The sequence below is a fragment of the Heterocephalus glaber genome, unplaced genomic scaffold (assembly GCF_053883595.1).
Source record: "Heterocephalus glaber isolate CG9 unplaced genomic scaffold, H.glaber_assembly_v1.0 deba00001730, whole genome shotgun sequence".
In the NCBI taxonomy this organism is placed as follows: domain Eukaryota; kingdom Metazoa; phylum Chordata; class Mammalia; order Rodentia; family Bathyergidae; genus Heterocephalus; species Heterocephalus glaber.
The window spans coordinates 1,264,909-1,288,968 of NW_028258441.1; the positions used below are offsets into that span (position 1 = coordinate 1,264,909).

General features: G+C 38.3%; 1 protein-coding gene across 3 annotated transcripts in view; it reads right to left on the minus strand.

The window, feature by feature from the left end:
- Positions 1-24,060, minus strand: part of Dock11 (dedicator of cytokinesis 11) — a 178,243-nt gene that overhangs the window by 88,298 nt on the left and 65,885 nt on the right. For all 3 annotated transcript variants that reach the window (XM_004872144.4, XM_013068283.3, XM_087199882.1), the window contains exons 12-23: positions 22,761-22,973; positions 19,722-19,844; positions 18,429-18,511; positions 15,600-15,722; positions 15,259-15,335; positions 12,029-12,213; positions 11,872-11,937; positions 9,925-10,017; positions 7,836-7,959; positions 2,543-2,664; positions 1,975-2,061; positions 1,049-1,138 (exon numbers count right to left, since the gene is read on the minus strand). In XM_004872144.4, the coding sequence (XP_004872201.1) occupies positions 1,049-1,138; positions 1,975-2,061; positions 2,543-2,664; positions 7,836-7,959; positions 9,925-10,017; positions 11,872-11,937; positions 12,029-12,213; positions 15,259-15,335; positions 15,600-15,722; positions 18,429-18,511; positions 19,722-19,844; positions 22,761-22,973 (1,386 nt within the window). The remainder of the gene's footprint in view (positions 1-1,048; positions 1,139-1,974; positions 2,062-2,542; positions 2,665-7,835; positions 7,960-9,924; positions 10,018-11,871; positions 11,938-12,028; positions 12,214-15,258; positions 15,336-15,599; positions 15,723-18,428; positions 18,512-19,721; positions 19,845-22,760; positions 22,974-24,060) is intronic.

The following is a 24,060-nucleotide window of genomic DNA, read 5'->3' on the forward strand; positions in this document are numbered from 1 at the left end:
TAAGAAATTAATCTCCATAATGACAGGGACCTTATTTGTTTTCTTTACTTATATTCTTCCCAAATGCCTGGACCAATGCCTAGCTCATAGGAAGCACTCAAGGTACAAGGGTGGCATGAATGATTACTACATAGCAGATGCTCGATCTTACGTAAACCTCACAACCGCCCTACAGGATGGGTACTGTTGTCATCCCAACGTGACAGCTGAAGAAACAATGGTTCTGAGAAGTTAGTAACTTGGCCAAGGTTAGTCACAAAGCCAGCACGTGACAGATCTAGGGCACAAAGTCCGTTTATGATTCCAGAGCCTACATTTATTTCATGTTGGACTACCTCTCTGAAACAAATGAACATATTTGTTTCCTGAGAATATCATTAAGCAGTAGGACATGTCCAAAAGGGAATCCTATAGAGCCTTTGTTTAAAATCAAAACTCCTCAGACTTTCTATGGCTGATTATTAAAGGAGCAATCACAAAAAAGAGCCACGGCCAGTCAGGTCTTAGGATGTGTGCCAGTCCTGGAATGTAGAATGTAGGATGTCTTAGGTTCTGATAAATTAGGGTATTCCATAAAACTCTCTCCTATGCAACATGCAGAAAATAGGTTTCTTGATCTCTTCAGCAGGCCCTTTTATAGTCATTCACTCATGAACACAGGAACCATTTCCTATTTTATTCCAATCAAAAGCATTTGTATTCCTCCAGGCCTTTTCCCGCACAGCATGCTGCACCTTTATGGGGCAGTCAGCAGGAAAAGAAAGGACCTGAAAAATCAATTTATGCAACTGAAACCAACATTTCCATGAAATTTTCAAAACTGTGCTGTCAAATTCTGGCTATAACATTTTCTTCCTAGTATAGCAAGTCTGCTGCCTGCTTCTAAAGAGACACTTGATGGAAAAGTACATAATAGAAAGTATTCTCCTGAGGATATCCAGTTAAAAGTATTTTCAAGTGTTCTTCTGTTTCTTTTTGCCACATCCAAATGTGGCAATAGAAAAGACATGAAAAACAAACCTTTTGCCGAAAGCTGTTGCTCATTTACCTTTAAATATTTAATGAGCTCCCCTGGGACTTCTTTTGAGCCTGACTGAATCAGCTGGCAATGATGGAAGAATTTGTGCACATGCAGATCCTGGAACACAGATGGAAACAGCCATATGAAATTTGATTCATTATCCTTAAACGCAGATTCTCTACCACTCCCTCCTCTTGCATCTTGCAAACCCATCTAGCTGGGGATTCTAATACCCAGACACAGCAGCTATAGCTGTGAAACTATGAGTCCATGTCCTGAAGTCCCCTTGCCCACCAAGCAAAGCAGTAAAATCAGGTCAGCTTGGCATGTGCCTAAGCATACAGGTAGGCCCAATGTATACTCAACCAGTTAAGCACTCATTTAGTCTCCATTTTGTCTAGTGCGTTCTATGAAGTTAGGCTTCATGTCCATTTTAATGAAATGAACAGAAACAAAGGTCTGAACTAACAGGTGAAGAAAAGGTAGCAGCAGCAAGTTACCAGAACAACAGTGTCAGGCATTCGATAGCCAACTTTACTAGGACACTCTCCACTTCGAAGTGAGTCAGGTTGCTCTGTATGGAATCCACATACATTGACTTTCTGGATAGTGTAGGCTACATCAGGAAGTGGAATGATGTATATTTTGACCTGCTTCTTCTAATTATTATAGGGTGACCTGACATGACCGAGCTTTAGTTTCTTCACCTCTAAGATGGTAGTAGCTCCCATATGCCTTTTGGGGTTTGATGAGGCTCAAATTAGTTAGTAGGAATAACAGGATTTTGTAATTTGAGAATAATTACAAAACATGACCCCATATGATATTATTATTAATGAGGAAATCTTGCATGCCACTACTTTTCGGAGGCTATAGGAAGAAAATATAGTCCATTTTTATCAAGAAATATATTTGAATGTTGAAATTGACAAGTTTTAAACTATGCAACTTACTTGAGTGTAAATGGTAGACTCTAAGTGGCTTTTAATCTTCAACAGAGGCTTTGCACCATCTACCCACTTAATATCCATACTCAATTGCTATAAACAGAAAATACAGACATGAGTTTTTGTATCATAGCAATGAATACATGAACAACATATAACATCTTTATGCATTTCAACATTTTCCAGAAATGAGTGTATTTGAGTCACACAAAGAGATTATTGGAGAAAAAAACCCTGCCATTATAATAAACATATCCTAAATCATTTTAAATTTTCAATCCTTTGCAGATTGAGACTTTTATAAATCACTTAAGTAAATGAAATTTCTTAAAGGGATGCACAGAATCCAAGCCCCACTTTTAAAAGTTATTATCAGAATCAACAGATACCATATTACTCTATCAAACTGCTGTAAACTCAAACATGTATTTCCATGCTTCTCTTTATCATAGGCCAAAACAGCCCTCAGATAAAACTTTGATTAGCATTGTCCAAAACAATCAACTAGACCCAGAGAACTCTAACTTTGAAATATTTAACCATGACAACTCAGCAAATGCAGAAATTTTCCTACCCTTCTTGATTCTGCATCGTTCAGATTCAAGTAGCCTGGAGGAAGATTGGCTGAAACCGGCAGCTGCTGCTCAAATGTGATGATTCTACCATCCTTCAGCAAAGGTACCCAGGCAAACCCAACTGCCAAGACAATAATCAACCATAAGAAATTAAACAGCAAATGCAATTAGCTACACAAATGTCTTACTGCTGCAGAGCAAAGCAGGGTGGTGGTACTTCTAGGGATCTGTACATGGAAGCCAGGTGACAGGGAACTGCATGCTGGGGAAGAAACAATGGCTTTGGATCACTTCTTAATCCCAGGCTGGCTGCTCGAAACTTATTTACTCTATTTCCTTGCCAATAAAAATAGGAAGAACAACACAATCATCTCTTCATCTAAAAGAGTTGAGAAACTAGAGCGAGACAACATATGAAAACATTTTAAAACTTAAAACATGTACCAATATCAATTTCTTTACACTTTGGGGTATATGTTTCAGGAGACATTTTTTAAAAGATTCAGGTCCCCTTTAACCCATCCTTTCACTTAAAATACAAAGTCTGAGAGCTAAGACTATCTTAGACAGCAGCTGCATGTTCCAAAATTTCTTGTAGCCACCTTAGGGTGAGGGTCTATGGAAAATTAAGGTCTTAAGTCAAGATGACATTCTCTATTCATACAAGGCAATAGGCATAAATCAGTCAGCTGGGCAGTTTTCCTGAGCACAGAAGGAGGAGGTGCAGAAGGAGAAGGCAGCCAGGCTGCAGTGTTTACGACTTGATTCCACTGAGAGATTTTTCCGTCTCTACATTTCTTAACAGTTCCTACCCCCAAAAGAGCGTCTTGGCTTTCTATTAGAAAATTCATCATGTTCTAGCTAAAAAAGCTGGAGCCATCTGTGTTGCTCAAATTGAGCGGTGTCAGTATTTCCATTATAGAGATCACTCTGAGTTTCAAGTGTTTATAACTCAGCTGTAAAAGAAAGCTTGCTCTGGACCCAGTTTTTGAAAATAAAAGAGGGTGTTGGCTGGAAAGCCCTTGGTAGAGCCAGTGCTTTCTAATTCTTTAAATCTCTCTGCATGAGCAAATGCGCATGTGTGTGCATGCATGTGTGTGTATGTGTGTTAATACTGTGAACACAGATGTCAATACAAATCTGGTTGGAATGTTTTTATTTACGTGTTTAATTTGGCAAATGCTTTAATTCTTAAAAGACAAACAAACAAAACACTGCTTTCTCTAAGTAGACTACATGGCTTTCTCAGACTCCAAAACATGCCTGAAAGGCATCTTTACCAGTACAACCTCAGAAATGATTTACCCAGACCTTTCCTTTTTAAAGAGCAGAGGAAAGTAATATAAGCATGAGGAACCATTAGAAATGACTCTGTCAAGGTAATTAAACTGAAAATTTAACAAATGAGAAGAGATTTTCAACACAGAAAATAAGAAAATATATTTTGCTTTTTAGGCAACATCTTTTTTCTGCAGACTTTTTTTTTTGTACTGGGGATCGAACTCAGGACCTTGTGCTTGCAAAACAGGCGCAGCGCCACTAAGCTAAATCCCCGGCCCTGCGCAGAAATTTTTGAGATTCAGTTCATACAATTTATCCATTTAAGGTGTAAAATCGATGTTTTTTAGTCTATTTGCAATTGTATTTCTGTTGATATTAATTCCATAGTATTTTCATCATTCTAAAAAGAAACTCTAAAGCCCTTAGCAGTCACTGCCCCTTCCCTCTCCCTCCTAACAACCACTATTTCACTCTGTCTCCCAAAAATTTCTTAGGCAACCTTTTTGCACTTTAGAATAATCAAATAGCCAAGTATGTGCCTTACTCAAAACTCATACAGAGCACTTGGAAGCTGTGAGGTACAATGTCTAGCATGCTATCTGGATCAAGATAGGAAGGTTACTTCAAGAATGGACAGTTAATGGGCCGGGGATTTAGCTCAGTGGCACTGTGCCTGCCTGGCAAGCACAGGTCCTGAGTTTGATCCCTGATACAAAAAACCCCACAAAAAACAGTGGACAGTTAAAACTGATGTGTGGCATACAGAATAACCACCTCATGCTTTTCTGAACATCTTGCCCACTTCTTATCATTTGGAGAGGAGATAGTAATTTATCATTCAGGAGGTACACGCTCTCCTTGGTTCTCACTGTTCTGTCCATTTTCTTCTCAATTGTCAAGGTCATTCCATTGACATAACTGCAGTGGACTATATGAGGTCTGATTACAAATAAAAATTATGGCAGATGCTTAAAGTATTACAGTAAAAGGCACATTTCCATTAATCCCCCTCAAAATACTCCCCTTACTCCAGGCATATTTATTCCATTATTCTTGGCACTGCATTTTTTATTGTACTAAGTTTTTTTAAACATTCACCATACTTTTTGATCACGTGGGTTGAACAATTAAGTAAATGAATAGTGTATGGTGGGAGCCAGGTTTCTTAATGTTAAAATTGGAGGTTATATACAAGCACGAAAAGGCTAGCATGATTCGTGTGGTAACAGACTGGAGTTGGAGCCATCAGTATGAACTCATGCATAGCTTATTACAAATACAGATGGTTATGTGTAGAAATCTCGATAGCTATGTGCTTATATACATAAACTACAATTATTTGTTAGTGACCTACCTAAAAATACTAATAGAATCAACAAGATACTACATATTACCTGTAAGAAAATTTAACAAAGTAACCAGATGCAAGATTAATCTACAAAAATCAGTAGCATAACTCTGTTTCAATTGTAGCTGACTAAAAATGCAGGAAGAATATGCCATTCACAATAATTACAAAAACTATGAAGTACCAGAGATTTTTCCCCAGCACTGGAGATGGAACCCAGAGCCTTCCTTGCTCATGCTAGGCAAGTGTTCTACCCTTGAGCTACATCCAGCACCCCCCCCTTTTAAATTTTGAGATAGTCTCATTAAGTTGCCCAGGCTGGCCTTGAACTTTTCATCCTCATGTTTCTGCCCTGAGTATGTGGGATTGCAGATGTGTGCCATCACACCCGGCTAAGTATCAGAAAATTTACTAAACTAAGAATATACAATATCTTTATGAAGAAAATACTGAAACTCAAAGTACATATAAATGATCCAAATAGAGCAGAAGGTTATTCTACTGTCTTGCATGGAATGGCTTAATGACAATATTAGTCAGCTTTCCCATTCCTGAGACCAACTGCCTGAGAGCGACAAGTTAAATTTGGTACCATCCGTAAAGGGGACTCCCTCATAGTCAGTCCTGCTGCCTGTCAGCCATTACTCAGATGTCTCACTAGCACCTCCAACTCAATGCTAGTCTCAAATCTACCATGCCCATCCACAGTTCTATTACTGGCAATACCTTCTTTCCAATCACTCAGTTTTGAAACTTCAGTTTTTACCTAGTAGTCAATCATTTGCCAGGTCTAATGCACACTTGTCCCTTGGAATCCACAGACGATCAGTTCCAGGCCCCCTCACAAATATAAAAATCCTTGAATGTTCAAGGCCTTTATATAGACTGGCACAATATTTACATATAACCTACACATATCCTTCCATGTACTTCAAACCATTTACTAATTACTTGTAATACTTAATATAATGTAAATAAGTACTATGTAAATACTTGTTTTACTATACTGTTTAGGGGATAATGACAGAAAAAAGTCTGTACATAGTCAGTACAGCTGCAATTTTTAAAAAGTATCTTTCATTCACAGTTGGTTAAATCCATGGATGTGGAACCCATAGATGCTGAAGGGATTTATTGTTCTGTAATCCTCCCTACAATCATAGTGTGGCCTCCTTCCTTTCCTGGACCTTTGAAATAGCTCCCTGACTGGTGTTCCTCCTGACCTTCCTTCTTCCTGTTCCAACTTACCTTGCCCTTTATGTTGCTGCCTGATTCATTTTTCTCCAAAACAGCTCTTATTAGTATATAACCCTTCAAAATTTCCATATTGGTGACAGAATAAAATAAAATCTACAGCTTGGCATTCAAGGCTTTCCAAAATCTGATGCCTCCTTTTCAATATTACATTTTATAACTCCCTTTCCAGCATCCTGTGCTCTAGTTTTAGTGAGCTACTTGGTGTTCTCCAACCATACCTCTCAAAACTCTGACTTTTTTATAAGCTGTTCCTTCATCCTAGAATCCCCTACATTCCTGCCATCATTGTATTGCCAAGCTCCCCCAACTCTTTCAGATCTTACTCAAATAGCATTTCCCCCCAGAAGCCTTCCCTGACTCCCAGCCACTGGTCCCTCCAACAGCTGAATAACTCACTCTTTTCTGAGTTCATACAGCATTGCTTTCTTGTTAATCACCACTTTCTGTCTTGTACCATGATTGTGTACATAGGATTCATTTCCCCTAGATCATATTCTCACTGAAGATGAGATCTGTGTTGGATTCTTCACTGAATTCTCCATAATACCTACTACAATATGTTACAGATAATAAATACACAGAGATTTCTACTGAACATGAACAAATGATCCAGGCTGGCCTGATCTACATCTCACGGCACGCTGACATCCAGGAACCGGGTGTGGTGTAGGCTATCTTCACAGGACTCCTAAGCTCTCCTAAGGCTGCTGCCCACTGGTTTATCTAAAGCTTTGCAGGAATGGAACCAAGACTGGGGCTTTGCTACTAGAGCCTACTCAACTTCATTAAATCTGTTCTCTTCTCATAAAAACAGGCAGCCCCCAACCTCCCTGTGGCTCACAGATGTCCCTGGCTCTGGGCTCACTTCCCTCTTCCTCAGTTAGCAGAACTGGAAAATTCTGGTTGCTGAGCAATTCTACATAAAAGAAATAATATTGCATTACAATATGTTTCTCCCTGAGAACAGCAATATTACTTTATGTTGCTTATAATGATTTAAGCACATTGGCAAGTTTATTTGGTAGAAATGAACGTATTTGCAAGTGAACTTCTTTTGAGATGGAGTCTTGCCTATGTTGTCTAGGTTGGCCTTCAACTTCTGGGCTCAAGCTATCCTTCTGCTTCAGCCTCACAAATAGCTTGGACTATGGGCACCCACCAACATGTTCAGCTTGCCAATGAGATTTTTTAATTCAGAAATGTACTTTTTGGACAAGTGGAGATCTGCAGCTTGATGGAAAAAATTATATCCTTAACAATTTCATTTCAAATAGTTGCAGAGAGATATCTAAAGAATATATGACCCTGGGTTTGATCCCTAATACTAGATAGATAGATAGATAGATAGATAGATAGATGGATAGATAGATAGATACAGAAAGACAGACAGTTGGTCTGACACATACCTGGAATTTCAACTGTATCCTGCTTCTTGGTTGTTCCCTTGGTGTTAATTTCACAACTTACATGATAAAAAGTGAAAAGCAAATGATGTTTCTGATGCAAGTGAATGGGAAGTTCCATTTTAATCTGAAATGACAGCAAAGTTACCTATGGCATTTTCTTATGTTTTATTTTAACTATCAAGCTGGATTGTCAGACATTTAGTTCAATTTAATCACACTGTTCCAAAGTACTTTCCAACTGACAGGCTAAGTGGCCAAATAGCAGATATAATTCCAAATGCTTTTCTAGTCAGTTTCAGGTTGACAAGAATATCCTCTTAGATTGTGAGGGCTGATTTAGTACTTCTGCTGGAGAGTCCAATGAATTCTCCTGGATTCAACTTTGCAGCAGGATTTTCTAAAATACTAGATCAAAAGCCACCTTCATAGCCTATAGATACTGTGTATCCCTATCAGAATAGATGAATGCAATGCATTGAGAATGTGCACTTAATTTGAAAGACTACTTCTTCCTAAGTTGTTCTCTTTTGCATGAAAAAAATTAAACCTTTACAAATAAATGTGCAAAAACTCACTTTGCTAGTGTGGTATCCACAAATCATAGTTTAAATAAAATTCCTCCAGAAGTAAAACACAACTTAATCCTCAAGTAAAGAGAAAAATTTGCCACCTATGACTCATAAATTTAGTTACAAATTAATGTTTATAATAAAGCATTTCAACTAATCTTTTAATCAGACACCAACTAAATGTTAATAATGCCTCCCGTAGATATGTAAGAGACAAATTACAGATTTAATGCACACATATATACCCATACAGGCACACATGCATATACATGCAAAGATTTTCTCTCTTTTTCTGTCTCCACTCGTCAATATATAGTGAGTAATGCAAAAGCCTATTCATTTCAGGCAACTTGAAAAGTGTGGATTACTTACTACATGATTTAGTTTTCTGCATTGACTGGTTTTGGTTGTAGAGATACACATATTAAACAGCTTAGTGATGGACATCTGGTCCAATTATCATTCATACAAGGCATGGTTTTTGGTGTTGTAACTAAGGCCTGTTGTAGGTATATTTCATTATAGAATAAGCCTATTCACAGCATCCAGACCATCTGGGTATCTAATGCTCTGCTGCACATAAATATGGGCACTTCTACTTCCCTCTCCACCGCCCTGAGAAACTAGGGGTATTGCATAGTGAAAGGAACGAGTGAGGCCCAAGACTGGGGTATAAGGCCTCCATACAACAGCAGGTGGACCTGGAGAAATCATGATAGCAGGGGGGATGGTTTCAGACCAAGCCAAGAACAGGGACTGGAGGACTGAGAAGCAGAAAGAGCAGAGCATCTGGCCTGAAATGCCAATTTAGGTTCCGTGGAATCATGTAGGAATCAAGAGCAGTCTACAGACTTGGACAAGCAAATACAAATGGTCTGGTAGAGACTGTGACAGAGACATGCTGGAAACTACATGTAGATACAGAGAGGGAAGTCAGAAGAGGGAAAGAGAGGTGGAGAGAGACTCAGGAGGGAGCACAGAGACAGGGAGGGGAGACTACCCCACTCCCCTTTGTCTGCTTTCCACTGAGGTGTGTAGGGCAGCCGATGGGATCCTGGTGGCCCAGCTGTGCAGCTGTGTGTCTCAAACTATTTCACTTACAGGCAGGCTGAACCCTATACACAAAACCACAAGGGGAAAGAGCTAGAAGGGCCATCAGAAAATCTCTGAATTTCTTATTTTAAAGCTGAGGAAATAGAGACCCCAAAAGGGGAAGTTGATTTACTCAGTGTCATAGAGCCTGTGTTGTCAAAGCATGGAGGGCTAGAATCCTCACTCCACTCTGATGTTTGTTTCCTACCTTGTTATTTAGAGTCAGAGAGCCCCTTAAATATATGGGCAAATCTTCCACTGTTAGCAGAGGGTAGAGGCAGGAGCCCTTTGTTTTATGTGGCATTTTCTGTTGTCATGGAACAAAACATTCAAAGATTGCAAGTGCAGATGAAATGATGGGAATGATTTGAAGAGAAAAAGAATAGCAAGCATTGCATTTTATAAATACCAGAATGATATGGTTTTACCTCATCATAGAACTCTGGATTTTGGTTGTGATGCGAGACAACAGCATACGCATTTGTGGTAAAAACAGACCCTGCAGGTTTTCCATAAATACACTGAAAAAGAATGAAATACGAGTCATGCTCTGAATGCAGGTCTTTAAATGTGATGCTATGGAACCACATACAGTTGGAGGCATCTGTGAGCACGGGGCTAAGGCCAAACCCATGCGGCTCTCACCATGAGCCTGTATGTTCCAAATCATTTACACAGTCACTCCAGACACCACCTTAGACAATGCTTAACTTGGCTACATGATGCTTTTGAACTTCCAGCTATCAAAGAATTGCAATACCAAACTAGTTGACACTAAGAAGCTGAACACTCATCATTTGGAAGGGAAACACTCAGTCGAGGCCTGGAAAGTTTATTTCTCTCACGCTACTTGGGCATCTTAATATGACAGACATCCCCTCAGCAAGTCAGCAATGCTTTTTAGATTTTCACTGTACAGTGGACAAAGAGAAGAGTTTAAAAGTAAAATCCAGAAGGAGCCTTAATAGCCTTAAAGAATTAAAAACTAAATATCTATTAAGCTGCTCAAAAGTTTACTGCCCTCTTACATTTTTATATGTGGCACTTTATGAGCCACATTTTAAAAATCACTGGCTCTCCATTATACCAATAAAATTAATAAAAGGCTTTCTCTGGTGCCATAGAATAATCCAATTTCATTTCTAATGTCAATTTTTCACTTGCACTGGCCTAATAAGCTCACGGATGAACATGAAGTCAGCACGCCAAGGTACTTATTGCCTCTGTTACTCCAGAACAAGCCTCTGGGCCAGCTAGGAAATGAAACTGTGACCCACAAGAGTGCACATCCAACTCCTCTTAAATATGGTTATGAAGACAATTTTCAAGAACTGCTGAGAGGTAACCCAAGAATCTTTAAGTACACAAAAGTATATTGCCTGGAAAAAAAGGAATAGTTGTTCTCATCTCTACTGAAGGGAGCACCAGAGAAAATGCTACATTTAAGTCAGCTAATCCTTAATTTAACTTAAGTTTCTCTGTGAAAATAAATCTCTTCTCAAAGGTGGGGGCTATGAAACATCCAATGATTTAGTCGGGAACATTCCAGCCTCTTTCCCTAGGGGTTTGAGCATAAGGTTAGCCACTCATTTTCTAATTTAGGCTCAAGCTAGAGAAGTAAGGAGCTAGATAAACACTTCCTGATGGCTGCATGTTCTCTGACTTCTCTTTCAGGTCTCGGATTAATAGGCTAAAGAGCAAAAAAGTAAAAACTAGCTGCAAAGAGTGAAAACATAAAGGCACAGTGACATGACAGGCATTTAAGAATTGCTGTACCAGATAATACTGACAATCTGCTTTTCCAAGATCATACCAAGTTTGAAGGCATCATTTGGCCAGTTATAGAGCAAAAATCCTATCTCAGATCAAAGCAGTTGTGCTGTGCTTCTGTCAGCTCAAGAGGCCCATTTGGGTTTCAAGGAAAAAGAAGTTTATGGTCCCTTGGTGGTACTTCTATAAACTATTAAGTCATATAAGTAACGGACCTTGTAATTGGGCATGAGAGCAATGCAAAATCAAAGTGGGACAAATGCCAAACCCTGGCTTGTAAAGCTTATTTCTGTCCTCTTTTTTTCTGCTGCTGGTGACAGAACCCAGGGCATTGGATATAGTAGGAAAGGGCTCTACTACTGAGCTATCGCTCCAGCCCAAACTTAGCCATTTTTACAGCTATATAGGCTCCCACATCATTTTGTTACCCATTGACATTTAAACTAATCTTTATAGTGCATTTTTAATAGAAAATATTACATTGTCACTTACATTTTCTTTTTGATGTTTAAACAAATTAAACTCAGATCATGACAATACCAAATACCACAATCTCCATCTCTACTATCTCTAACAAAATTGTATGCTTAGCAAGAGAAACAAACCTTTAGTGCACAAGCATCACTTTCATCTGAATCCCGGAATTCCACACAGACTGCAATGTTCCTTGCCTAAAATGGTAATCATCCAAAATGAGTCACATGATGCAAAGGTTATTAGTAACATTTTATACTCCAAAAATGTATAGATTACACGGCTTACCTTGGCAAATGTTTTCTGGCTATCATATTTTAATTGCAAAGGATAGACATACAGATGGTTTTTGTAAATAGTAAATGGATAACAATATTTTGTCATTTCTGGAACAAACTCTTCAACTTCTACAGTAATGTTTTGACAATTCTTTTCAAAGGGCTTCAAGGGCACATATGAAGAAGTAATACAATCTATAGCAGGAAAAATAAACAGGTGAAGATCATAAAATTTAACAACACATTCTTGCATTTATAAAAATATACATGAATTGTGTTCTCAAAGAGTGACTTATAAATAGAATTCTTAGCAGGTCACAAAAAGTCAAACAACCACTTTCAGAACCTAAAAGGACACGATGGAGTGGCCTGATACTGATTTTTGTGGAACCCTTCACACCAGGAGTGGATTGCTATTTCACTCTCAATGCCGAGTGATTTGCCAAATATAACACATCATAATTTTGACAAATTTAAACTCTGCAAAGAAACCCATTACATTTTCCCTCCTGGGGCTGCAATTTAGCTTTCACTGCAAATTTTTATTGGTATCAAGGAAAGAAATAAGGGTAAATTTATGCTTACAATTAGCTCATGGTACGTCACTTTTAAAAAGTTAACTTGGTGCAGGTGCACATTTTTACCCAAGAAATAATGGAAGCTTTTTGAAATTACAGATCTTATGATGTGTTACCAATAATAAATTCAATACTCCAAATGGGAGAAATACAAACCCTCCAAGAAGTCTAGCAGCATGTTATTGAAGCAGCCACTGTAGCAAAGGGTATTCATATACTTAAGGGGCTGTGAGACTGCTGGTCCTTACTAAAGAGCCAGACTGGCGGAAGAAAAAGACCCAAGGTGAGCTGGACCTGAGGACACAGGATTTTATGTTGGGTTTGTTGTTCTGTGATTATTAAAGTGATACATACTTTTTTTGATACTGAGAAGTGCATCCAGGGCCTTTGCACTGGGCTACATCCTCAACCCCTTTTAAATTTTTTTTTAAATTTTGAGACAAGGTCTCATTAACTCACACAGGCTGGGCTCAAACTTGTAATCTTCCTGCCTCAGCCTTCCAGAGTGCTGGGATTACAGGTGTGTGCCACTACATCTGGCTTCAAGTGATACATACTTATGATAGAGCATTTGGAGGTATAGACCAAAGATACAGAGTAATAACTGATCATTCTACGACCTAGGGATAAGGACTATTAACATTTTGGTGTATTTTCTTCTAGTTTTCTTTCTATGTATGTAGTATAGAGTAAAACAAAAATCTTGCTATCTGTATAGAACTTAATATTGATTTTTGGCATTTAATCTGACGTGTCATTTCCCAACTGTGAGCATCAGTTTTAATTGCTGCATAAAGTTTCATGGTATTGGTGCACATGACTGCCTTAAACACAGTGTTGGACCCTGGTTATTTCCAATTTCCCCCCAGTATAAACAACATTGCAGCAAACACCTGCATGTACAGACTGCTTTTTGTATTTTAAATTATTTATTTAGGAAAAATAATCCATTGTACCTTTAGATGTTTTAAAATATAAATCAGAGGCCACTCACATGCTTATAATCCTTTAAGACTTCTCACTGCACTTAGAATAAAACATAATCTTTTTATTTTTGGCAGGGCTGGGGATGGAACCCAGTGCCTTAGCACATACTACCACTAAGCTATGCCCTCAACTTCAATCTTTTACGGTGTTACCATGATCCACACAATTCCCTGCATGACGTGATCCTTCCTGCTTCACCTGATATTTCATTGTTCTCATCACATGCTACACTGGAGCCATACTGGCTTCCTTTCTGTTCATGGAAAACAAGCTTTAGAACACACCTGATATTCTTAATCTGGAATGTACAGTCCCAATCACCACATGCTGGATCTTTCTCCCTCTCCAGTTCCTAAGCTTAAGAGAGGCCTTCCCTGGCAACCCTTTGAAAGCAGCCCTCCCTTATCATAAGTTGAAATTGCTCTGTTTTTTTTTTTTTTTTTTGGTATCAGGGATTGAACTCGGGATCTTGCGCTTGGGAGGGAGGCTCCAGAACCACTGAGCTAAATCCCCGGTCCTCCTTTACTTGTTTATTTACTGTCTGTTGCTCCTTCTAGACTTTAAACTCCATTGAGTTTACAGCACCTAGAAGGTTATCAACAAATTTTTACTCAATAAATACTGATTTGGTGAATGGATAGATAGAATCTTAAAATTGAAATGCCTTATTTGCAAACACCTAAGGTTATCTATTGTCAAATTGTATGATCACTCATGATAGGTGATAAAGCCAAAACCTAGCCAGATGAGACTAATTTACTTAATATTTTATATTATTGTTTATTTTATTGTGCTGGGGATTGAACCCAGGGCCTCACGCATGCTAAGCACTATCACTGAGCTATACCTGCAGCCTTACAGTTTAAACATTTTTGTAAACTTAATGAGCAAAACCATCTTGCTTTAATTTGTGCAACTGGAATTATTACTGAGATTAAATATTTTTCAAATATTTCATAAACACTTCATTTTATCTCCTACAAATTGTCTTCTATCCATTTTTCTCCTGGGATCTTAGATTCTGGTCGTTGAGACAGGAAATTCTCCTCCTGTTTGATCTCTTGGTTGATGAGAGAAACAGAATTTATCCAAGGCAAAAGGCAACTGAAACTGATGGGGCATACCCACAAGATCATATATATGAAGTGTCTGATAAAATCAACTTAACACTCTTCTTAATCTGTAACATTTCACCATATATACCGTGTTGAGTTTATGTCCACCTCAGAATGTGATTTTATTTGGAAACAAGGTCTTTACAGATGTAATAAGTTAACATGAGGCCATAGTGGATCAGGATGGGCTCTAAATCTAACGTCCGATATCCCTATAAGAAGGGCATGTGAGGACAAAGGACACTGGAGTGATGCAGCCACAAGCTAAGGGATGGCAGCAAGCATGGCCAGCAGATACCAGAATCAGAAAAGACCCAGGAGGGATTCTTCCCTAGAGCGTTCAGTGGGAGCATGACCTGGCCAACACCTTGATTTTGGACTTTTAACTTCCCAAACTGTGAGAGAATAAATTTCTCTTGTCCTAAGCCATACAATGTATAATAGTTTGTTATGGCACCCCTATGGAATTAATGCACCATGTAAATCTCAAGGAAAATGTTTTTTAAAAAAATCCAAGAGTCAAATATAACCTTTAAGGTTTGTTTGCAATACTCTCTTACTTGATAAATCCACAGGAACACATTCCACTGTGATGTTTAGCTGCCCAGGAATAATCTGCAACTTGGTCTTTTCTGGCCTAGGTATAAAGCAAGATTATTTTAGAGTTAAAATTATGATTATTAAATGCCCTATATCCAAACCCAGATTTTTTTTTTCGGTACTAGGGATTGAACTCAGGACCTTGCGCTTGCAAGGCAGGCGCCAGAACCACTGAGCTAAACCCCCAGCCCTAAACCCAATTTTTAAGCATTCAGTTTTGCCCATCCCTATTCCCATTCATCACTGTAAAAAACTGAGAGTTCGTGTATTATATTCATTTACAACAATGCCACACACTTACTTTTTGTATTCTGAGAGCAATTTGAGAATGTCTTCATTTGAAAGTTTGCTACTATCTTGTTTATATAGAGGAGAAAATCTTCCATCCAGATCCAGAGAGCCTTGAATATCTTTGAAAATGGGTCTAAAACAGCAACACATAGGCTTTTAAAACAAATTATAAAGTACCAATAAATCCAGCACTGGTGGGAATGCAAAATGGTAAAACCACTTGGGAAACAGTCTGGTGGTTTCTCATCAAGCTAAACATGCATTTACTCTACAGTGCTGCAATTCCATTCCAAGGCATATTTACACATGCTATAGAAATGTTCACAGCAGACTTATTTGTTATAGTCCTAAACTGGCAAAACCTCAGATACTCATCCACAAGTGAATGGATAAACAAACTGTAGTATATTCATACAATGTAGTGCTACCCAAAATGAATCACTGATGTACACAATTTGGATTCCAAAAACATATTAAGCACAAGAAATCAAATCCAAGAATACATACTACAAGATTCCACTTATATGCCGGTCTAGAATAAATAAAAAGTCATCTGTTATGACCATCATACCATTTGGCTTCTGGATCGACTGGACAGGGCCACAAGGGAACTTTCTGGGGTGATAAGACATGTTCTATATTTTGGCTGGGGTGCATTACTATTTTTTTTTTTTTGGTACCAGGGATCGAACTCGGGTCCTTCTGCTTTCAAGCCAGGCGCCGGAACCACTGAGCTAAATTCCTGGCCCAAGATAAACATTTGTTTTTTTGGTGCCGGGGATTGAACTCAGGACCTTGCGCTTTCGAGACAGGCAGTGGAACCACTGAGCTAAATCCCCGGCCTGGGGTGCATTACTGAATGCATTTGTGAAAATTCATCAAGATGGGTATTTAAAATGTGTGCATTTTACCAAAGGTAAAGTGTATTACCATAAAACTGATAAAAATTAAATTAGATAAGATGATTTATGCAGTTTACAAAATTCATGTGCAGTTCCTTCTATGCATATGAATTATTCCTTTCCCCTCTTCTCTTCCCATTTTAAGTAGTGACTGTATTGCTAAAATGTGAAGTGATATACAAGCACCCAACACACTGGAAGTGGCCATAGCCAGATACATAATTCCCCCTGGAAGAACCTCTGAAGATGTGAGTAAAGGCATTAACTCCATTGTTTCTACTCCTAAGTATACCTCCTTTATTTCCAGTAAACAGGGGCTTACCATTCATCTTTTAAATACCCCAGCCAAACCTTTAGAGGCAGTTCCTGCTGACAACTAAACCAACTCAGGAAGGAAAAAAAAACAGTATAATTGCTCATCAGAACTGGGGCCAAAACTTCTCTTTGATTATTTCAAAATTAATTTTTCTGACAAAGCAGCATCAAGCAGCTTCTTCTTTGATTCACAGCAAATTGCCCAAAGGGGGGCGGTATGCCCCAGAGGTCTAAGTGGGTGCTGAAGTCATGTGCCCTGTGCTCTGATCCTTACTTGGCCATGTCCTAGGTGAACTTGCGCAAGGATTCCTTTCCTTTTTTGTATTTTACTTCTGTGCCTCAATTTCCTCACCTCTAAGATGGGGACAATGGTAGCCAGTCTTTAAGAAAATATTTATCTGGGTCTGGGAGTGTAGCACTGGCCTAGCATGTGCAAGGCCCTGAATTCAATTCTTAGCATCACCAAAACAAGCAAACACCCCCCCACACACACCCATACCCATTAAGATTTAGATAAATGGATGCCTTGAACAGAATCAATAATGACTATTACAATAATAATAATAATAAAAATAATAACAATAGTAACAAGAACAATAACAACTGCAGTAGCAATTGACTTTCCAGGTTACAACATTATACATCTGCTTATATTTATAAATTATACTTCACATTCTAGAATGCCTACATATGCCAACTTCCACTACTGTTTACCATCCATCTAGCCTTGGCTATCAGTTTTTCACCAGTCTTCAAAACAAGGATAATAGTGCCTTTTCATCTATCAGTGTATGATACATTTTGGGACTTTGCCCAAAAGGAAATGATTATAATAAGTGACAGATACAAGAGTTAATTAATTTAGAATCTCTTACCCTTATGCTACTCCCTAGCACCCAATAAACATAATTGATTGAATTATTCAGAACATGGTGCCCTTTCCCTAGAAGTTCCAACGAGTTGTACAGGCTGTACCACAAACAAGCCAGTGAACTTGTACTTCAAAGGGGGGATAAGTAAGAAACATGCTTTAAATTATCAATGGATGTAGATTTGCAAAATTCATATTAAAGAGAATCAACTATCATAGCATAGGAAGTATAGATAATGTTTGCTTCCAAATATACTGCTCCCAAAGGGCTAGCTGAATTTGTAGCCAGGAAGTAAGAATATTAATTACACACATGTGCTTAATGATTGCAGTTTGCTTTCAAATTTTAGTATGATTTCCAGAATTATTCTATGATAGTTTTCCAAACCATAAACTCAGCCAACTCTGAAATAATGGGCATATTGTACATAATTCATTATAATTTCTAGTTTTCTGGAAAAATTTCCATTACTTTAGCAAATAAGCTGTTTTAAAATGCAATAAAATTAAGTGGTGTCAGCCACAGCAATACCCAAGACAAAGAAAATTACCCTGAAGCAAGACATTGGCAATAACGAGAGGGTCTTAGAACCGGTCTTTGATTCACAGCAAATTCCAAGAGAAAAAAGTCATACCCCATGTGTCCCAAAGTACAACTGCCCTGCTAGAAACAGACTTCCAAGTGCTGGTGTGGACATCGGCCCTCTACTTCCCAGATGAGCATGAATAGAAGGCTCAATATTATACAAACCTGGCAGCCCAAGCAAAAGGCATTCTGTATTGTCCAAGGCGGCTACACACTTGCTTCGCTGTCTTGTGCACCTTCTGGGCTGTCTAAGGTCAGAAATAAGAAGTTAGGTTCATATTTGTTCAATCTGGTATGGACTCAATCAGAAAAATAATCCCCCTACTTTACCAATAGAAAACATCACAAATCTAGAAAAAATAGAGAAAGAGCTACAAATAAAACACAACACACTTCTGCCGCCTGTTTTCTAAGAACACAGTATTTCTTACAGGTTTTGTGTTTTCTCATTGACAGAACCTTCATCTTTATATCAGAAGACAGACAAAATAGATGTAGGCTACAGTTTGCTCTGAAGACCCTTACTGGTAAGCTTTTAAGCAGTTTTAACATGTATTTCCTTTCACACAACAGGGTGATACTCATCATTCTTGGGAGAAGTTTTGTTCTGGATACAGTTGACCTTTCTACTCCCAAGATAGGGCGCAAGTGACCAAAAGCCAATACAATTAGTCCTGTGTGGGCAGGAGCCACTGTTTGTACAGGCAATGAAAGATGACAAAGGAGATAAACTGCCTATAGAGCCTAGGCAGGCTGTGAAATGTTGGCTGAATGCTTATCCTTAGGGATACAGAATGCTGGAGACTTTTATCTGCATCATCAAAAGTTTCTTTTTCATGAATTAGACACATGTTTCCTCAGTGTCTTCCACTTAAATTCTATTTGGATTAGCATTGAAATGGCAAATAGAAGAGATTGCAGAGTTTGTTTGTTTGCCGTACTAGGGATTGAACTCAAAACTTTCACATTGAGGTACATCCCCAGCTGTTTTTATTTTGACACAGAGTCTCACTGAGTTGCCAAGGCTGGGTTTGAACTTTTGATCCCCCTGCCTCCTGTTCTCACTGAATTACAGACAGAAATGAATCTGGGTAGGTACTGGCATTTAAGCACCTTTATTCTCCCATCTCTAGCATCCTCGAGCTGTAATTAAGGGAGGAGTGGCTACTGCCAAGGATACCACATCCATTAGCATAGGTGGCCTAAAAGCCTGTAGCTCTTCTTTTGATAAACTAACAGAAATGAGATTGTCATACAGAACATAGAAAAAGAGGTGGGGAGAGCTATGTTCAAATTTTAGCATACAGACTAATATAATACTGTATGGAATATTTGTAGAATATACAGCATTCTCAGAGAATGATTTTTCTTCTACAGGGCCATTGGCAATGTCATTTAAAATATCCATAAAACACAAATTTGACATGGAGCTGAAATGTTCGCAGTATTTATAAATACCTTTACTGGATCTGAATTTTTGATGTAGGGTTCTGCACAGTGTGTGATGTTTCCCTGTAGCACCTTTTCAATTCTTGCAACTAAAAAAATTTCAGGGTGTGGATTTGTCACTGAGAAGATTCCCTGGGGAAAAAATTACTTCTATTAATAGACTTTCTATGTAACATTATACCTACAGCTGTTTGGTGAGTGATTCCTAGCAGTGTGTTTAGTGTAGAATGTTGATATTCAACATAGGCTCATGTCTAGGATTATAGAAATAAGTAGCATTTTCTTTTCATGTGGATTTCAAAGCTCCCAATGTTCCTTTCAAAATGGATTTTATATTCTGTCACCAACTTCACAACCATTAGTCCTCAAAATACAGGTGTAACTATTGCTGCTTAGCTTCTTCTGTTTTGGCTTTGTTTTCAGGGTGAGTTCTCAGATCAAATGACTACAATGTACATTATCTGGTATAATTAGCATGCATTAGAGTAATGTGCAGAACTAAATCTGCATTTTAAATGCAGCTGTATATAGTCCTGGAGTAATTAATTCACTCATACTTCATTCATACACATTACACTAGAAGGATGAAAATGCATTACTGCTCTGCCTAATGTAAAAACTGGACCACCCTGTAGAAAACATTCCTTTGTAGCAGTTAAAGAGCTCTGGTGCTTTCAACGTAAAGGAAGGAAGGACACCGAGGATTCAAAACACATTTTGTCCCTGCATACTTTCTTTCAGGGTACTGATGTACACGTAACCATGCATAAGTTTTCTTTGAATGCATGTGGAACAATCATGTCATGGCCTGTCTACTTTGGCTCCTTGCAGATACAGAGTCCTCCAAACAGCGTGTTAGCTGGTTATATCTGTTTTTTGAAGGAGCACCTCACAAATGAATTTGAGTGGAAAAATCTGTCACTGGTTCTCTACCAAGTTTTCTATTTCTACTTGGTATATTACCAACTTTGTTAAAATAGTGCTTTCCAGGTTTCAAAGCATTTCAAACACATTGTCTCATATATTCTAGAGAGAAGCCTCTGAGGTAGACAGGGCAGAAAAGAAAATTGAGTGTAAGAGATTAGCAATTCTCCAAAAGTCAAACCACTTGTAACCAGTCTGGGCAATGGCTGATTCAGCTTTGAAGTTTCAAGCAGCACATATGGAACAAAGTGGTTAAACACTGCCCAAAAGTCAAATTTCTTGGGTTCAAATTCTGGCATCATCATTTATGGGTTTAGACAACTCACATTTTTTCTAAGTCTCAGGTTTCTCATATACGAAATAGAAGGTGATGATAGTAATAGTGATTTCATAAATCTCTTGTAGGAATTAAATGAAATAATGTACATGAGGTGCCTGGATGTTACCAGGGTGGCCCATCAAAATGTGTCAAGGTCACAGAACTTGGCTGCTGGTACTGGCAGGAGCATGCTGCTTAAGCTAATAGCCAGGCTGGCACACTGCCTGAGCTGCCCCTGCAGACAGTATACTGAACAACGCACCTTGAGTGCAATCTTTTTCAGAGACAGGGTCTCACTATGTTGCCCAGGCTGGCCTCCAGTTCCCAGATGAAGTGATTTTCCTCAGCCTCTCAACTGGGACTTTGTATGCACTTGCCATGCCCAGCTAAATACAACTGTATGCTAATTTTCACTGTGCTCTTGGCTTTAATGTGTTATCTCATTCAGTCTTCATTTTTAAAAAATCCTTAAATGCAGGCACTACTACATACAGATATTACAAATTAAGAAACAGGCTCAGAGAGGTTTATGCAGTCAGTGAGTGAAGAAGATTGCAGCACAGGCTACTGGACAATACAGTCCATGCTAAGCTGCCCGTCACCTTTAAGGCCCAGGCATCCAACATCTCACATGGGCTGGATGAGGCTGGATCTGAATAATAATACTGATTATTGCTACAGCTAATATTTACTGAACACCTACTGTTCACCATTCCTGGAAGTCTAGGCATTTCCCCACACTGATGCCAGCAGTATTACAATTTTAAGATGTTTGATAATTAATAAAAGCATGCTGTCTCCACTTGTTTATCGAGATGGCTGTTACTGCTACTACTCCTAGCACCCATGTGGCACTCAGTAAGCCCCGTATGCCTGTCAGGATATGTGTAGAACAGCATGAATGTGATATAATTTTATAAGAGCATATATATGTATTTATATGGATATAACTGAGATGTCTGGAAGATGTTCACCGCAATGTTGATAGTTATTATCTATGGATGGTGATTTTTACTTTCTTCTTTGTATTTCTGTGTTGTCTGAATTTTCTACATAACATTCACTTATCTTTATAATCAGAAAAAATGGCCTAACATTTTTCTTTTGGAAAAAGATCAATCTCCTTACAATATGAGCAGTTTTGTTCATATACCTCTTCCCACTTCATCTCTATCCCATTCTCTCCCTCAATCCTGCTCCCCCTGATCTCCATGGCCTCCAGACTGGCCAGAGGTCAGAATGCCAAGGAGCTGTTACACTCCTTCTAAATGGGAATTCTTCGCACCAGATGGGACAGAAGAAAGGAGTATCTAGCTGTGACACTGAAGTTTCCTCCCATTGCTTTTCAAGCAGAACCTCTTGTATAAAGAGTTTCAATGCTCCATTAAAACTACCTACTCCTTAACGGACTTGGGAAGTAGGGGGTGGGAGAGTTAATGTAGGGTCAATTCTTCAAAAAGGCAACCTGATTGCTTTGCTCAGAAGTATGAACAACTCTTTGTGTGTGTTTGTATGTGTGTGTGTGTGTGTGTGTCTGTCTGTCTATATCTGCATTCTATCTCACAAAATACTTCTTCTGAGTCTCACATCATGATCCCATTGAAAAAGTTACTTTGCCAATGTTATTAGTAAGTTCACTGGCTTCTATTTTCCTCCTCCAACTTCAGTCACCAGAAAAGTACCTAAACACAGATCTTGTAAGAGATGGAATACCACAGCACATCACTCTGAAACCATTAAATAATGGAAGGATGGTTCTGTCTCTTGTTCTGAATGTGCTACCAAAGCCAAAGATCACTTTTTACCTGCTTTATGTAGTGTAACTGAGATTCAGCAATTCCATGAATGAAAGACATGGGTGAAGCTCCTTTTAGGCTTCCATCACTGGCCAGATGGGCTGAAGTGCCACATAGCATTTCACGGACAGACAAGGGGTTCAGGTCTACGTGAAAGTCAGCTGAAATCTTACAATTGTTCTTCACATCAAATAAGGCAAGATTGATAAAAAAGGGCTCAACCTGGGAATGAAAAGAGTTACATTTTATAACAAAGGGCTTTTGAGGGGGGAGTAAATTGGGGAGAGATATGGGTCACAAGCTAATATTTTTATTCCTCAGGTTTCTGTGATTGCAGTTCCTTTCTGAGTTCAACATTTAGCTAAAATTGCATTATGCCTTATGTGCATAGAAAAAGCATCCCAAAATAAGATTTTATTAAATTTTAACTTTTGTCCAGTGTAATTTCACAAGTTATGCAACAATTATTTAATTCTCTGCATATTTAATGAAACCACCTCCAAAATAAAGGCAATATTATAGAATATAAATCTTCCTTTCTGTTATATTATAATTTACTGGGTCATCCATTTCACAGGAACTAATATCAGTCAACATTAAATTACTTGAAAAAAGCTTTGCCCCATGAGCAATTTTGGAAGACATGATTCCTTTCTACAGATGGCACTTGAAAGAGAAATTTCACGCCAGATGGCATAAAGATTAACCCTTTATGTATAGAAAAGTGCATTCTGGCCACTTAATAAGAGAATCCGGTATCACTATTGATATTGTTAGAACTAGAAACCAAAAATAAAGATGAACCTAAAATATAGAGCCCTTAAACATTTTACATGTAGTTTCAAGTAGTTTTGAGTAACGCAAATGATCCCTGATACCTAATAATTATGCAGACCAAAATAAATCTCATTCTGTAGAATAGTGAGTGAGACTAGCACACTGCAGAGCGTCTGTATCCCAGGTGGCTTTGGTGACACTTATTCATTGCTATGAACGAATTTCACAGAAGAAACCATATTTCCTAGTAAAAATCCAAATTTGAGGATTTTCTAGGTTCTGTGGTTTCAACTTTTGAAAGTCATGACCCTTTCTATATGCTACTGAGTAGGTAAATCTTTCATAGTTACTCTCAAAATGAGAACATACTCAACTTATGACAAAAGAAATAGATGTATGAAATTCTTCTGTGTCAAATTTATCATGATATATAGCAAGGGAATTTTCATCCAGTATATTAGTTCTCAATCATGAAAAAGAAAGGCACTTCTTTAATATGCTACTATAAGAGAAGTAGAAGACAATGTTATAC